This window comes from Filicampus tigris, chromosome 3, assembly GCF_054856515.1.
Source record: "Filicampus tigris isolate MCC_2025a chromosome 3, RoL_Ftig_1.0, whole genome shotgun sequence".
Classification (NCBI taxonomy): Eukaryota; Metazoa; Chordata; class Actinopteri; order Syngnathiformes; family Syngnathidae; genus Filicampus; species Filicampus tigris.
Window position 1 is genome coordinate 804,509 of NC_141219.1, and position 14,872 is coordinate 819,380.

The 14,872-nt window shown below is 43.1% G+C and overlaps 2 protein-coding genes and 1 pseudogene across 6 annotated transcripts; 2 read left to right on the plus strand and 1 right to left on the minus strand.

Annotated features, from left to right (window-relative positions):
* Positions 1 to 346: 346 nt before the first annotated feature.
* LOC147149509 (uncharacterized) lies at positions 347 to 10,809 on the minus strand. 3 transcript variants are annotated; one of them, XM_086026501.1, is made up of 4 exons: positions 8,686 to 10,775; positions 6,129 to 6,368; positions 2,066 to 2,135; positions 1,843 to 1,970 (listed from the first exon to the last, which is right to left on the minus strand). In XM_086026501.1, exons 1-3 carry the CDS (start codon positions 8,810 to 8,812, stop codon positions 2,113 to 2,115), a joined length of 390 nt encoding a protein of 129 aa, XP_085882627.1. In that variant the 5' UTR covers positions 8,813 to 10,775; the 3' UTR covers positions 1,843 to 1,970; positions 2,066 to 2,112. The 3 variants fall into 3 exon arrangements, with proteins under 3 accessions (XP_085882625.1, XP_085882627.1, XP_085882626.1); XM_086026499.1 differs by lacking the exon at positions 2,066 to 2,135 and having other exon boundaries at positions 347 to 1,970; positions 8,686 to 10,809; XM_086026500.1 differs by lacking the exons at positions 1,843 to 1,970; positions 2,066 to 2,135 and adding an exon at positions 6,613 to 6,684 and having other exon boundaries at positions 4,775 to 6,368; positions 8,686 to 8,817.
* On the plus strand, positions 9,386 to 12,409 carry LOC147149510 (uncharacterized). 2 transcript variants are annotated; one of them, XM_086026534.1, is made up of 3 exons: positions 9,386 to 10,101; positions 10,494 to 10,667; positions 11,387 to 12,409. In XM_086026534.1, the coding sequence occupies exons 1-3, from the start codon at positions 9,996 to 9,998 to the stop codon at positions 12,313 to 12,315; spliced, it is 1,209 nt and encodes a 402-aa protein (XP_085882660.1). In that variant the 5' UTR covers positions 9,386 to 9,995; the 3' UTR covers positions 12,316 to 12,409. The 2 variants fall into 2 exon arrangements, with proteins under 2 accessions (XP_085882660.1, XP_085882659.1); XM_086026533.1 differs by having other exon boundaries at positions 9,387 to 10,101; positions 10,494 to 10,709.
* Positions 12,410 to 12,518: 109 nt separating this feature from the next.
* LOC147149511 (uncharacterized) lies at positions 12,519 to 14,847 on the plus strand (annotated as a pseudogene). Its single transcript, XR_015086116.1, has 2 exons — positions 12,519 to 13,286; positions 13,910 to 14,847. The product of XR_015086116.1 is annotated as an uncharacterized LOC147149511 (transcript).
* The last annotated feature ends 25 nt before the right edge of the window (positions 14,848 to 14,872 follow it).

Here is a 14,872-nt window from a genome sequence, read left to right on the forward strand (position 1 = left end):
TTCCACAAAGGGCTACGAAGCATGGAGTAGTTTTGCTTTTTTTTCTTGATGACTAAAGTAAACCACATGCAACATGGATGACGTTCACACAATTCTTGAGTCCAGTCAACATTTGACAAGTGTTCACAAGTCACTTCATCCTGTCCCTGGGATACGCGACACGACAGCAGGCGGTTCTTCCGTCACTAATGAGTTGATTGGTTTAAAGTCATGCACCATCCCCCCTCCTCCATCACAGGGGGTTACGTTCAAAACAATCCCCACAAAAAAAGTGAAATCTGGGATATAGAAATGACCAACTTAAATCCACCAGAGGCATTTTTAAACAGCATTTATGGCACTTCATTTTCTTAAGGTCTTGAAACACATTTTTAAACCAAACATATTTTTAAACACATAAAATTGTGTTTTTGCAACAGCGGTGGATAACATCAAAATGTGTCGAAAAAAAAAGAAAGAAAAAAAGAAATCAGCCGTAATAACAAAAAAGAACATCTGCAAAATAGTGCGACAGCAAAAACCGAAGTGCAACATCGCAGGGCATTCATTAACTTCACTGTCCTCATTTATTTCGGATCAAATAAACACTCACCACTTACTACAAAACAGGCAGCTTCTTCAGTCTAATTAAAGCCTAAGGCCTCTCTAAGGTAGTCACTGATCACTGTTACTTTCACCATCTCACTTGTGACTCTTAACATTGTCTTGATTCAAGAATCGTTGAACACAAGCTGAGCCAGAAAGCTGTTTCTCCACCATGTGTGTTCCCGTGTGCCTTATTAAACTTTGCTTTGAAGAGAAGCTTTTACTACAGACTGAGCAGGCAAAGGGTTTCTCACCCGTGTGCGTTCGTTTGTGCAATGTTAACCTGTCGTTGACGGAGAAGCTTTTGCTACAAACTGAGCAGGCAAAGGGTCTCTCCCCAGTGTGTGTTCTTGTGTGTGTTGTTAAATTTGCCTTGATAGAGAATCTTTTACCGCAAACTGAGCAGACAAAAGGTTTCTCCCCAGTGTGAGTTCTTGTGTGTCTTTTCAAATGTACCTTTTCAGAGAATCTTTTATGACAAATTAGGCAGGCAAAAGGTTTTTCTCCAGTGTGTGTTCGTTTGTGTCTCTTTAAATGGCCCTTGACGGAGAATCGTTTACAGCAAACTGAGCAGACAAAAGGTTTCTCACCAGTGTGTGTTTTTGCATGTATTTTTAATTCTTTTCTCTGAGTGAATGTTTTACTGCACACTGAGCAGGAAAAGGGCCTCTGCCCAGTGTGTGTTCTTGTGTGTGTTCGTAAATTATGATTTGCAGAGAAGCTTTTACCACAAACAGAGCAGACAAAAGGTTTCTCCCCAGTGTGTGTTCTTGTGTGTATGTTTAAGCTTCCCTTCTGGGAGTATCTTTGACCGCAAACTGAGCAGGCAAAGGGTTTCTCCCCAGTATGTATTCTCATGTGTAATATCACGTGACCCTTCTGAGTGAATCTTTTACCACAAACTGAGCAGACAAAAGGTTTTTCCCCGGTGTGTGTTCTCGTGTGGGTTTTCAAAGATGACTCTTTGTCAAACGTTTTGTCACACTGAGAACATTTCAAGCGTTTGTCGTCAGTGTGACAAGTCCTATCACCTTTACAGTATTCTTCGTCATCATCATCATCGTCGTCCAGAGAGTGTGACGTTATGTCATCACTATCGGAGAGTGGCGCTAAGAGGCCGCCTGCTCCTGCTCCTGCTCCTGCTCCTGCTCCTGCTCCTGCTCGTGCGTCACCTCCGGCTGTCATGTGTTGACTTGAGCTGCTGCTTGGAGGTTCTGCCTCTCTGCTCTCCTCACTTTGACCTTCATCGTCATCTTCTTCGTTCTTCAAAGGGAAAAAGGTCAATGGCAACTTGGTGCGCTCCTCCTCCTCCTGCGCCTCCTCCTCCTCTTTAATGGAGGGGTACTCTGGTGCCTGCTGACCAGGACGAAGACCCTCACTGGTGTCTGAAGGATACGAGAAGACAAACACACGTGCTTTGGTCAAGTCAAATCTCGTACTGTGATGGAGATGTTGTTTATAAACTGGGACCTCGACTTACACATTTAATTCTTTACATGAGCAAGCTTGTAAATCAAATGATTGTCCTCAAATCAATCTTCCTGATTGAACTGCAACGAATCAATTCCAGCCCATGAAAACAAAAGCAAATTGTGTCATGTTTTTACTGAAGAAATATAGCATCATAAAATATCAACATTAAAACAGAATGAACCGCTTTCATGGCGAGGTCCCGCTTTCAATCAAAACACTTGCTCTATAGTCACACGTTGAGCTTGTTTACGTCCTTCCTGCCGTGCAACAAACGATGCAGCAAAAGTCCCACGTGACCAAAAATAATCGGAGCATTTATTTTACTCGACAAATGAAGCAAGGTTTTGACTTTTCGGTTTCTACAACGATTACAGACAGATCTTCTTGGTAGTACGGGCCATGGGCCACCCAAAAATGGACAGTGGGCCACAAATGGCCCCCAGGCCGTCGTTTGGCCGACCCTGACTCACATGCTCACAGCGTGAAAGATTCAAGACTGAAAACATATCAATGGCAGAGAAGTGTCCACTTCTCGGTTATTCAGGTCAACTCAGGCAAAATTCCGATTTCAATGATTCTAATTACGTTTTTTACAAACGGAGTTGCTTTCGCTATGTTGTGCAAAAGATGTGTACTTCATATTTTTTCAAAAGCTGATCCCTCATTGTTTGTGCGGCCGCATGGGATGAGCAGGTTGGAAATGTATTTGGAGCTGACGCACAGATACAAATAAGAGTCACAATTAAAGCTCAGAGAGATATCGTCCCGCATGCTTATGATTTGAAAAAGGGCACAACATTTTGTGGACTCCCAACAGTCATCTCGAGCTATTTGGCAAGAATAAACGGCACCACACGTGGCATAAAAAGAGTACGGCATTCTCATCATCAAAAGATTGTTGGAAGCGTGCAGTGTGTTGGGAGGAAACGTCGTGAAATCAGGGCCCGGCCATCTTGGAATTATTACGAGGGATGAAGATGGATTCTCAATAGTGTTGGAACACTCGTGAGCGGTCTTGACACCTCCAAGTCATTTTTTGAAGGTCTTTGTCTTGTGTCGGTCTCGGGGCGTCCGTACTGCGAACTTTTCAGTTGAAACGCCACTGATGTGCTCTTCTTCAATTTCATGAATGGAAACCAGTTTGGTAAAACGACACCTTCAATTCGCGTGTCACAAACAGGATGATGTGAGGAATCTTTTCTTTCGTAATCTGCGGGTTTACACAGATACGCTACGATAGCTGCAAACAGCAACAAAGGCTAAACGTTGGCTACGTTGTCGTCTTTGCTAGCTCTCGAAGCCATCTGGTGCAACACGAAAGATATCGCGGACGCTTCAAGTTCTTCCGGGTGTCCGCCATTTTGCTGAGCTGGGAGGAAGGGCTTCGACCGGTTTGGCCCAATGCGGAAATTGGTTGCACACAATCCTGATTATCAGCGGTTGATATTAAGATCAGATGACGGTTTATGAAAAGTCTATTCGTGAAACCGTGAACTTCCATAAGAGTCACGCTTTTTTTCTTGCCATTGAGGTGATAAAGCTTTGGTTTAAACCCAAACTGGACGTGAGGAAACACTTTTCAGTAAGAGGGCAGCGCAGGCGTTTTGGAACATCTCAGCACTCCAAATTGTCCTTGAATGAAATGCATGACGTCGAGGTGTTCAGAGACCGGACAATCCTCGCGGCCAAATCCGTAAGCCTGGTTGAGTTATTTGGTTTGAATGAATTCCATTTCAATTAATGTGGGCATCATTTTTGGGGGATCGAATGTATGCAATGTAGCTAAACTTTGCAAACAAAACAAACCTGCAGTGTGTAACACATCTTGAGGCTTGTTGAAAACAGCGTCCAGTCGTTGACCTTGTCGCTTGACAACTTCTTTTACTCCGCAAAGTTCCTCCTTGTACTCGTCTTCTTCTTTCACACGCCTTGCACACATCCTCGCAGGGCGGTCGCCGCACTTGGCACTCAATATCTGCTTTTTGTCAAAGGCTAGCGAGCTAAGCTAAGTCAAGCTAGGCTAGCTCGAGAGGCTTCAATGTGAACTAAGATTTCTGCTTTCGTCCGATAAAGTAGAGAAAGAGGTACATTTGCTGCTGTGTCAAGGCTGAAGTACTTTTAGAACTGATTAAGAACAAATAGTTTCGTGGCGTGCGCTTGCTTACGCCAAAAAACGTATCACAATCGACAGCGGAAAAAACCCCACTTGACCGAAATAGCGAGCCCTGTCACAAAAGTGGTTCGGTCACCATTTGTCAATAACATTGATTGGATAAAATTTGGAACTTTCCTGCTAAGTATTTGATTAACAACAAAGTGACAGAAGTGGCACGCAATATAATTTATTCAGGTTGGTTTTTTTTTATAATCCAGCAGGATATTTCAAATTTTATTTTTAACTACACTCTCCCCTTTGTTTTGGAAATACATATATATATATATATATATATATATACATATATATATATATATATATATATATATATATACATATATATACACACATATATATATACACATATATATATATATACACACATATATATATATATATATATATTTTTTTAATTTGGCCGAACAGCAGTCGTCGGTCTTATTAAAAGTACTAAGAAAATGGAAGTCATTGACAGACAAAACACAAGGGCATTTTCACCAAGATTGTAGTCAGTTTTGGAAACATACAAATGTTTACTCTTTTTTTTTTATTTGAGTCGTTTAATACCATTTTTGGGAACAATAGTTTGCTGTGCTGTGCACCTTCATAATAGTGAAAGTCAAGTCAAGTCAAAAAGTGCTTTTCACAATGTTCTTTGTGCCCCCACTATTCTGATGAATATTGCCTTGGAATAAGAAGTAAGCAGCTGAATCCTTCAGTCACTTTGACATTCTAGCGCCCTCTACTGTCGACTACAACTGACGGCCAAGTGCCCTCGGCTTGCGTTGCCAACGTCATGTGAGCAAAGACAGAAAACAGGTGAGCCGTCATTTTTGACTTGACTTCCATTTAAGGGCTTGGATGTCGGAAAAAAGGCACTATACAAATCTGGTGTACAGTATTATAATTACAACAGTACAGATGGTAGATTTTGACAACCCGAAATGCAAAGAGAACACCATTCTCCTGTTTAGCTGTATTTTCCTTTTTTATTCTGACAGTAATACAAGTAGGCCTCCTAATGACACTAGTGCTAGTAGTTTTCACTTTCTTTGGAGGGATTCTGAAGGGGGTACTCACAAGAAAAAACAAAGCTACAGTACCAGCCAGGCTGTAAGTGCAATGCAGGACACAAACACACACAGACACACAGACACACACACACGCGCGCGCACACACACACACACACACACACACACACACACAAGCGATCCTTGCACATGTCTGTCTCACGGCTATTTGCAAACCGTAAAAACCGGAATTGTTCTAAAGCCGCGTCGTTCAGAAACGGAGGTTTCGCTGTGTAGTGTGATAAACGTGCTGGGAGAAGCTCAGCGATTGGCAGCACAGCCGCCTCAGTTTCTTGTCCGGCTGGACTAAGTGCTGCTCTTCTCACCAGCACACCTGTGTCGCTTAACCTCGCGCTTGACGTAAAACCTTTTGTCACACACACTGCACTTGAACGGTTTCTCGCCGGTGTGGGTTCGAGTGTGCGTGGTTAAATTTTTCTTCTCAGTGAATCGTTTACCACATACTGAGCAGGCAAAGGGTTTTTCTCCTGTATGCGTTCTTGTATGCATTGTTAAATCTCCCTTCTGAGCAAATCTTTTCCCACAAAATAAGCAGGCAAAAGGTTTTTCTCCAGTGTGTGTTCTCGTGTGAATCGTTAAATTTGTGTTTTTAGCGAATCTTTTACCACAAACGAAGCAGGCAAAAGGTTTTTCCCCAGTGTGTGTTCTTATGTGCATTGTTAAATTTGTCTTTAAAGAGAATCTTTTACCGCAAAGTGAGCAGGCAAAAGGTTTTTCCCCAGTGTGGGTTCTTGTGTGTCTGATCAACAATGAGTTTCTGTCAAACGTTTTGTCACACTGTGAACATTTCACATGCTTTTTGTCGGTGTGGCTGGACATATCACCTTTTGGGTGTTCATCATCGTCATCAGTGTCCGGGGAGTGTGACGTTGCGTCATCACTATCTGAGCGTGGCGCTAAGAGGCTGTCTGATTGCGACCCCCCAACGTGGTCTTCATCACCTTCTTCACTCTTCACGATGACCGTCAAAGGAAAGGCGGTGACATCCTCCTCCTGCTCTTCTTCTTTAATATTTGGGAGCTCTGCCTCCTGCTGCTCAAGACAAAGCTCTTCTTCACCGATGTCTGCCGGGCACAAGAAGACCAACACGCATGGTTTGCGAAAGTCAAGTTTTGCTCATTCAAATCTCATGTTGTGACTTTGATGTTGTGTTATTATCGTTTGGACATGTCACATGTTTATGGCAACATTTTCCCTAGGATCCTCGCAGAGGAATGTCACGTACTACAGTATTTCAATACATAAATAATCATAAATACTCCTTTTTTATAGAGTCAAAGAAAAAGGGGATATAAAAAGTCTACACACCCCTGGCCTCTGGGAATATTGCACTTGACCCTCTTCTGGTTTATTCGTGAACCGTAGTGACGAATAAAAAGTCTGCAATAAACAGCTGAGTGTGAGCCTATGAAAAGATTGATTGTTTTCGTGCAAAAGCAACACAATCGTGAACATTGTCGTGTTCCAATCTGCGCAACGCTGACATCCCAACTGAACAGCGCTCAAGCAAGTCCGTATATCCCAGCGATGTTGAACTCACTCATGATTTCGTATTGCTCTGCGGCACAACTCGTTTCCCGGGACATGTCAGTGCATGGAAACATTTGATTCAAATGAGAAATACACTCATTCAAGTAAGAGATCCCGCAATTGAACATTCAGATACAATTATATATCGTTTGTTCTTAAAGGGGAAGTCAACCCAAAAATGTTCTTTCCAATAATAATTTCCATGCGCCTCCGCGAGTCTAAAAACAGCATTCGGATTCATATTGCCTTTGTGGAATAGGAGTTAAGCAGCAAAATCCACCCATTTTTAGCCATGCCTGGGGGCGGCCTTTTTGTCACTTGCTGCCAACAAAAAAAAATGACATCACAGCTGCCCAGGGCTTAGATAAGGTCCAATCACGTCAGAAAAGTCATACATTCAAGCCCTTAAAAATAAATGTCTGAATTGCCGCTGGGTACTCTGGAGGAGGTTTAACAAAGACAAAATACGTACATCCGTGAAGGGGAGTTTGGAAGTTTGGTTTTCTTTCCGTCCACACACAAGGGAACGCCCACCTGGTTTAGCAAAGGGGCGCATCGTATCGAGCACGCTTGGCTCGAGGCTACTACGTCATCACCCCGAGCCGCTTGCTGGCTGTGTCGAGGGCAGACGCGAAAATTGCGTATTGACTTGCAGCATGCCGTCGTCTTCCCGGTTTGGGTGCGTTGCTTTGCCGATGCGGATCTTCCCTCGCTTCTTTGCGACGCGCCCGAGACGCTTGAGAAGCAGAAGAAGAGCACAACGGCTTCTGCACAAGCCGTGACTGCTGGCGCCTCAGCTTACGGTATGGAAAAGACATCTTAGTGTGTTCCTTTATGAGGCAACACTTGATGCTAAACCAGCGAAACAAAGAGTAGCTCACCAGCCAGTATCTCTATGCTGTTATGTATACGTCCGTTTTGGATTTAAGTCTGTCATATTTAAAGCTTTAGAATTCTTTCCATTTTCAATTTAAAACGCTTGGGTGACGTCGCGCGTTCGCAGCACGGCCACGTGTTCCTTGCTGGGGGAACGTGAAACTATGTGGTGTTTTGATTTTTTCTTAAACTGTGAAGAAAATGGGTCTCTCTAAATTTTGGACAAACTTAAAACGTCCTTTTTCCTCAAACAAATGTTGCTTTTATTCATTGTTGTGTGATTTCAAAATGTGTCTGTTTATAGGTAAATGTTGTTTCTAACGTTGACTGGCATTTTGAAATTGTTGACCATAAACATTTGCTAGCACAAGGTATGGTGCATTTATTTTGCCCACTGAAATTCCTTTTGAAAATCAATTAATTTGCCTGAGAGTGCGCATACATTTCATTCAAAAGGTAATCATTGCTTCTAAAAAAAATTCTTCAGAATGAGTAGTGGCGTATCTTTGCTGTTATTAATGCAAATGACCCTTGTACATAAACTGTGTCTACGTCAGGAACACCTCTGGGAACACATTTTGTCCAAATGTGGCATTTATTGCACAGGTCAGTCGGTCACATGCAATAACAGCCAGCACAAGTATATGGATCGACGTTGATGTTGAATGTTTCACGATAGTTAGATTTCATTTCGTTTTGAGTTTTCTTTTCTAAATGAAGTTAGAGTTTTTAAAAGCAGGTTTCTTTGGTTTTATTTTTTTCGAAACTGCTTCTGTTTAGATGACTCTTAGTTATTGGTTAGAGTATTAGTGTTTAGCACTTGAATACATGGATTATTTGCACTTGAATACATGGAGTGCAACATTTAAAAAGGTCACAAAATGTGGTGTAATAAAGAAAACTATGAACACGTGAATATTATGGTTAAGAAATTAAAGTTGCTAGTAAACAAGAGAGAGCGTAAAGCGAACAAACCTGCTCCTTGGAACTCCATTGGAGGCGCCTCGAAAATTGCGTCTAGTAGTTGACTTTGTTGCTCTTTCTCCTCGTTTATTCCACCAACTTCCTCCTCGTACTCTTCTTTCACCCTCTTCGCACACATTTTCCCACGAGAATCGCAGCACTTTACTCTCCCACTTGATCTCTGCTTCGTGGTGTGTTGCTAACAAACGTGTGTCTCTGTTAGCGGCTAGTAAGCTAAACTACGCTAAGCTAAGCTAAGATAGCTCGAGAAGCTTCAAGGTGCACCGAGACGAGTCGATCCGGACACCAATGTTTAACAAATGACGTTTTTATTTTAAACTGGTGTTGGATGATGACTTGGGCGCGTTCAAAAATTATTTTGGAATAAATATAGAGGGAAGCGTTTGCGATTGAGTAAAAACACAAAACAAAACAAAACAAAAAAGAAATGAAGTAGCGCAGTGGTGGATGTTGTACGGGAAGGCCACTTGGACAAACTACGTATGTGTAGCAATTCATGGAGTTTATCTAAAATCATCAACAGGGAAAATATCTTAGGTGAAATTAAAGATATTTATTCAAAACAAAAAAGACTGATGACTACATTGCCTTAGCACAAAAAATCTAGTACATTTAATTGCGATGAATGATGAACGTGATATTGATACGTGCTGTGTGTTAATCTTACCGCTAGATGGCAGTACTACCTCGGCCATGGAGTTCGCTGACCAGATGTTACGTTGAAGGAGCAAGCTATGCTAAGCTAACAGGAGAAGCGACAACAAAGTGTTACTGAATCGTGTTTGAGTCCCGAAAAATAACGAGCGGGGGGGGCACTGTGTCGAGGCTTCCATAGAGTATTTAATAATTCAGGACGAATATTTTAGGGACGCACAAAAATAATGCTAAAGTTTAGCTTCCTTGGAAATTGTGCGGCAAATCCACACGTGAACAAATTTGACAGTGCCGATTGAAGGGCGATTGAGTGACGTCATTGGATCGCGTTGGCTGGGACGCAACTTAAAATTGTCCAAGTGGAGATGCCGTACACCTTACAGTGCGGAGTTTTTTTCCCCCATTAACGTTTTTATTTCATATTTTTACGTGACCACACGCGCTTGTTTTAATATTTGTTCCTCAATTAGTACTCGATCGACACATTACGTCGATCATAAACTTTACTAGAATACAACGTCGTTCATCGAATCGTTTGTGTCCGGTTATTCTCGTCTTAGTGTACGTCGCTTAGCTTATCTTAGCTTGCTAGCCTCTAACAAAGAGACACATCATTATGTTTCCAATGTTGTGATTATCGTGTGAAAATGTGTGCAAGAACGACATCAGACTACCCGGAGGGACTTTGTGAACCAAAAGAGGAGAACGATCCACGAAGTCTACTTGACGCTGTTTTCGAGCAGCCTCGAGCAGGTTTGTTCATTTTCTACTCCGCGTGTTTTTGTTCCAAAACAGCGGTCACCAATTTTCAAACTGAGAGCAATCGCTTGCGTGCTTATTACTGCGAACGAATACTTCAGAAATAGCAAATGACGGTGTTGCGCTGTCCTTCAAATCCACCAACTCAAGTAGAAAGACAAGTCCTTGTGTGTTATGGCATCGATGGGCAGGGGAAAAAAGCCCATTTAGTCGATTGGCACATTTCTCCCCGAATCATGTCTGTGATTTGTGAGGGCGGTGACATAAATTTGCAGAACGTGGCAAAGTGTGGGAAGCATTTTGCCAATAATTCACAAGACTAAGACTTGACTGAGCAAAATTTGACTCGACCACAATACGTGCGTTTGTCTTGTCACGTCCCGCAGGCGTCACAGGAGAAGATCTTGGTCCCGAGCAGCACGAATCAGAGTATGCCAACATCAAAGAGGAGGAGGAGCAGAAGGAAGAGGAGGAGGAGCAGCAGCCAGAGCCTTGTCGGGTTAAAGAAGAGGAGCTGGAGCTTCGTCGCATTAAAGAGGAAGAGCAGGAGGAGGATCTCAGTAATGTTCCGTTCATTGGCGTCATTGTGAAAAGTGAAGAAGGTAACGGAGAGTGCAGTGGAGGATCCCAATCCGACATAATGTCGCTCTCCTCTGACGCTGATGATGATGCACACATGCCTAAACGTGACTAATTTTGAGCAAAACTATAACTATATTGTGTGACACACACACACACACACAGCCAATTATGTTTACGTGACACGAGATAAGCGCATAAGCCGTGCGTTCATGCCAAAGTTGTTGCAACACAAAAAAGTGCGCAAACCAAGATCATCCAAAAAATGACTTTGGGCTTTTCCCTGTTGGGCAATATTTCTCCCAAATCTTGCACATTTAAACCAAATTGTTTCTCAACCAGGTCTTGCGTCACTCACCGTTGCGCCGTGTTCGTTCTTGGTTAGATTGAACGGTTTTTGCAGTGTGCGTTGGCTGCGGGCCGGAGAAGGCGAGCTCAACTGGCAGCAGCCAATGTTGGCCACTTCCTGAGTCAATCGTGGCCACTTCCTTAACCTTCGTCCACTCAACTGGGAAAAAAAAAAAAAAATGAAAATAAGCTCTTCCCCACACGAGGCAGTCAGTCATGGGACTTTCTTGTTATGACACCTGTTGACTGTTTTCTCTTGTTACCATTACCAACTGCTAAAAAATATACGCAATATATATACACAATATACGATTTGATTTGACCCAAGTCTTTGTCTTCTTGCGTCCCGCAGACGTCAGTGAAGAAGATCTTCATCCGGAGCCACCTCACATTAAGGAAGAAGATGAGTATGATCTCACCAAGACGCCGCTGACCTTTGCCCCTTTGGCCAGTGAACACAGTGAAGAGGACTGTCAAAGTGAGGAGAGCGGAGGGGCGGGGCCTCCAAGCTGCAGCTCCAGTCAACACATGACAACTCGAGGTGGCAGAGGCCACTGTGGAGGGTTCCATGCGGATGGCTTTTTAGCTCCTCTCTCAGAGAATGATGACATAACATCACACTCTCATGACACTGATGATGATGAACACTCTCACGGTGATATGACATGTTACACAGACAAAAAGCACTGGAAGTGTTCTCAGTGTGACAAAAGGTTTGATGCCAAATATAATTTGAAAGTACACATGACAATGCACACTGGAGAAAAATCTTTTGCCTGCACAGTTTGTAGTCAAAGGTTCACTCAAAGAGACACTTTGACAAAGCACAAAAAAACACACATTAAGGAGAAATTTTTTGCTTGCTCGGTCTGCCTCCTAAAATTTCGTAAGCATTGTAATTTAAAAGCACACATGAGAACACACACAGGAGAGAAACCTTTTGCCTGCTCAGTTTGCGATAAAAGATTTACTGAAAAGGGACATTTGAGAACACATTCGAGAACACACACTGGGGAGAAACCCTTTGCCTGCTCATTGTGTGATCAACGATTCTCTGAAAAGGGAAGCTTAAGAAAACACACAAGAACCCATAGTGGAGAGAAACCTTTTGCCTGCTTAGTTTGTGGTAAAACATTCACCCAGAAGGGACATTTAAGAAGGCACACAAGAACACACACTGGAGAGAAGCCTTTCAGTTGCAGTGTGTGTGATAAAAGGTTCGCTAATAAGTATCAGGTTACGATACACAATTGTGCCGGTGAAAACAGCAGCAGACAATGAAGCTTCAAATAGTGTGAAGAAATAAACAAAATGTCTCTGCAGTAAGATGTACAAGAGTATATTTGATCCTGAATAAAATGAAAGTCTTCAAGTATTCCCCATCTTTATATTTGATATTCCACAGCATGACATGATATTTGAATTACAGCGCAGAAGATAACACGCCCTCAACGTGGGCATGACTTTTGGGGTGGCATGTATCATCAAGATGGCGGCTCGTCTGCACGTTCTGCAACCAGGCAAGGATATCGAGTGGTCGTTTACGTCGATGCTTTTGAAGGCTTCGAGGAGTGGAGGTTTTACTAACGTGAAATTGCGGAACGCTAGCTGGCCATTACATATATTTATGTTTGAGCACAACACGACTCAATAGAGGAATTTGACACTTCATTTTTATTTTATTTTCTTGAATGAAACACAACTGTTTAAATTGAAATGTCTAAGCACTGTCGGCAGTAATCAATTTAGATCTATAGATGGCGGTAATGTGGTAATTCGCCATGTAAAAACTAAAGGAAGTAGAGTTTACTTCTGCTGTCGCGCTACTCTGCACATTTTACGCAAGCACACATTTGATCTTCACGAAATGATTGTTTTGCTTTCCGGATTGTTACTTACTTGAGCGTGCCGAAGTGTCGAAGCCCTACGTTAAAGAGGACTAAAACACAATTTGAGGGATTTTCGTGTGGGGATAAAACTGCTTTCGGCCTATCTTAGCCCGTCTTAGCTTACGTTAGCTTAGTTTAGCTCGCTAGCCGCTAACAAAGAGGCCGGATCCTCCGCCTTTGTTCGCAACACATCGTCAAGCAGAGTGGGTGAGTGTCAAGTCATGTGATTCTCGCGGGGAAATGTGTACAAAAAGCGTGAAAGAAGAAGAGTACGAGGAGGACGTTCGTGGACCAAAAAGGAGAACGAGCGTCAACTACTGGACGCGGATGTCGAGCAGCCTCCAGTTGTGTTCCCGGCAGCGGGTTTGTTCACTTCGATTTCTTCCTCTCACTCGTTTTCTAACCACACTAGCAGCATTTCTTAATAGTCCGATGTTATCTCGACTCAACCGTCACAGAAAAGCGACGACGCTTTTCTTGTAATGCTGGATTCCAACGTGGGGGCGAGGGAGAGATTTCCCCCCAGCTTGAAACTAGGACCTCGTCCCGACCTGCAGAGGGCACTCTAGCCTTTTCCCACTGAAGGCCACCGTCTCACATTTGGAGGTTCGGATGCTGAAGCGAAATTTGTCCAAAGTCCTCCCGCATGGCCTCACCCGACTCCTCACCGGAGTTTTTGCCTCAGCGGCCTGCACCGAGGCTACCCAAAGAGGCCCGCTGGGACTCCTTCAACCGGACGGCGTCTCGCTGCCGGTGCCACCGTATCGATTTTGGTCAAATGGAGGTCGATTATGATTTGGACGGTTATCATTATTGTTCAAAAGTACCTGCTGCTACCCCCGAATTTGACCTTTGGGGATCAATGAAGGATATCGTAAACATTGCCCAAAACGTATATGAACAATAGTATGCAGCACGAGACTCGACTGAATAAAGCGCAGCGCCTTTACCAAAGCATGTATGTTTTTTCTTCTTGTGTCCTGCAGACGTCAGCCAAGATGTTTTTGGTTCGGAGCAGCAGGAGTCAAAGCCTCCCCACATCAAAAAGGAAGAGAAGCCGGATCCCGCTTCCATTAAAGAGGAGGAGGAGCCAGAGACAGCACACATTAAAGAAGAAGAGCAGGAGGATGAAATCACAAAGTTTCCATTGACTGACATCATTGTGAAGACTGAAGAAGGTGAAGGAGAGCATTGTGGAGAATCCCAGTCAGATGGCTTCATAGCTCCACTTTCAGATGGTGATGACGTCACGTCACACTCTTCTGACTATGATGACGATGATGAACAACACTCAAAAGGTGATCCCACATTTCACACGGGCAACAGTTGTGCCAAATGTTCTCTCTGTGACAAAACCTTTGACAAAAAGTCTTTGTTGAAGGCACATACAAGAACACACACAGGAGAAAACCCCTACGCCTGCTCCGTTTGTGGAAAAATATTTTCCAGACAAACGCATCTGACAAATCACACAAGAACACACACTGGCGATAAACCGTTTGTCTGCTCAGTTTGTGCTCAAAGGTTCACTACAAAGGCTAATTTAATAAGGCACACAAGAATGCATGATGGAGAGAAACCTTTTACCTGCTCGCTTTGTGGTAAAAGTTTCACTCAGAATGGAGACTTAAGAATACACATGAGAACGCACACTGGCGAGAAACCATTTGTCTGCTCAGTTTGTGGTACAAGATTCACTGTGAATAAAAATTTAACGAGACACATGAGAACGCACACTGATGAGAAACCTTTTGCTTGCTCGGTTTGTGGGAAAACATTTAACCGAAAGACAAATTTGAAAACTCACGCAAGAATACATGTTGGAGAGAAACCATTCAGTTGCAGTGTGTGTGATAAACGATTCTTTCGTAAGGATCAGCTTAACAAGCACAAGTGTGCTGCTTAGAAGAGCAACAATCCATGAAGCGGCAAAATAAACGCTTGAGAAA

What these genes read in the sequence shown, in the direction of transcription:
- LOC147149509 (XM_086026499.1), bottom strand. Translation starts at nt 8,812, where the DNA reads ATGTGTGCGAAGAGGGTGAAAGAAGAGTACGAGGAGGAAGTTGGTGGA. An exon ending in AATGGAGTTCCAAGGAGCAG is followed by an intron (nt 6,369 to 8,685) that starts GTTTGTTCGCTT and finishes TGTGCCCGGCAG; the next exon opens with ACATCGGTGAAGAAGAGCTT. An exon ending in CGATGATGAACACCCAAAAG is followed by an intron (nt 1,971 to 6,128) that starts GTGATATGTCCA and finishes CGTATCCTTCAG; the next exon opens with ACACCAGTGAGGGTCTTCGT.
- LOC147149510 (XM_086026533.1), top strand. Translation starts at nt 9,996, where the DNA reads ATGTGTGCAAGAACGACATCAGACTACCCGGAGGGACTTTGTGAACCA. An exon ending in TTTCGAGCAGCCTCGAGCAG is followed by an intron (nt 10,102 to 10,493) that starts GTTTGTTCATTT and finishes CACGTCCCGCAG; the next exon opens with GCGTCACAGGAGAAGATCTT. An exon ending in CATTGTGAAAAGTGAAGAAG is followed by an intron (nt 10,710 to 11,386) that starts GTAACGGAGAGT and finishes TGCGTCCCGCAG; the next exon opens with ACGTCAGTGAAGAAGATCTT.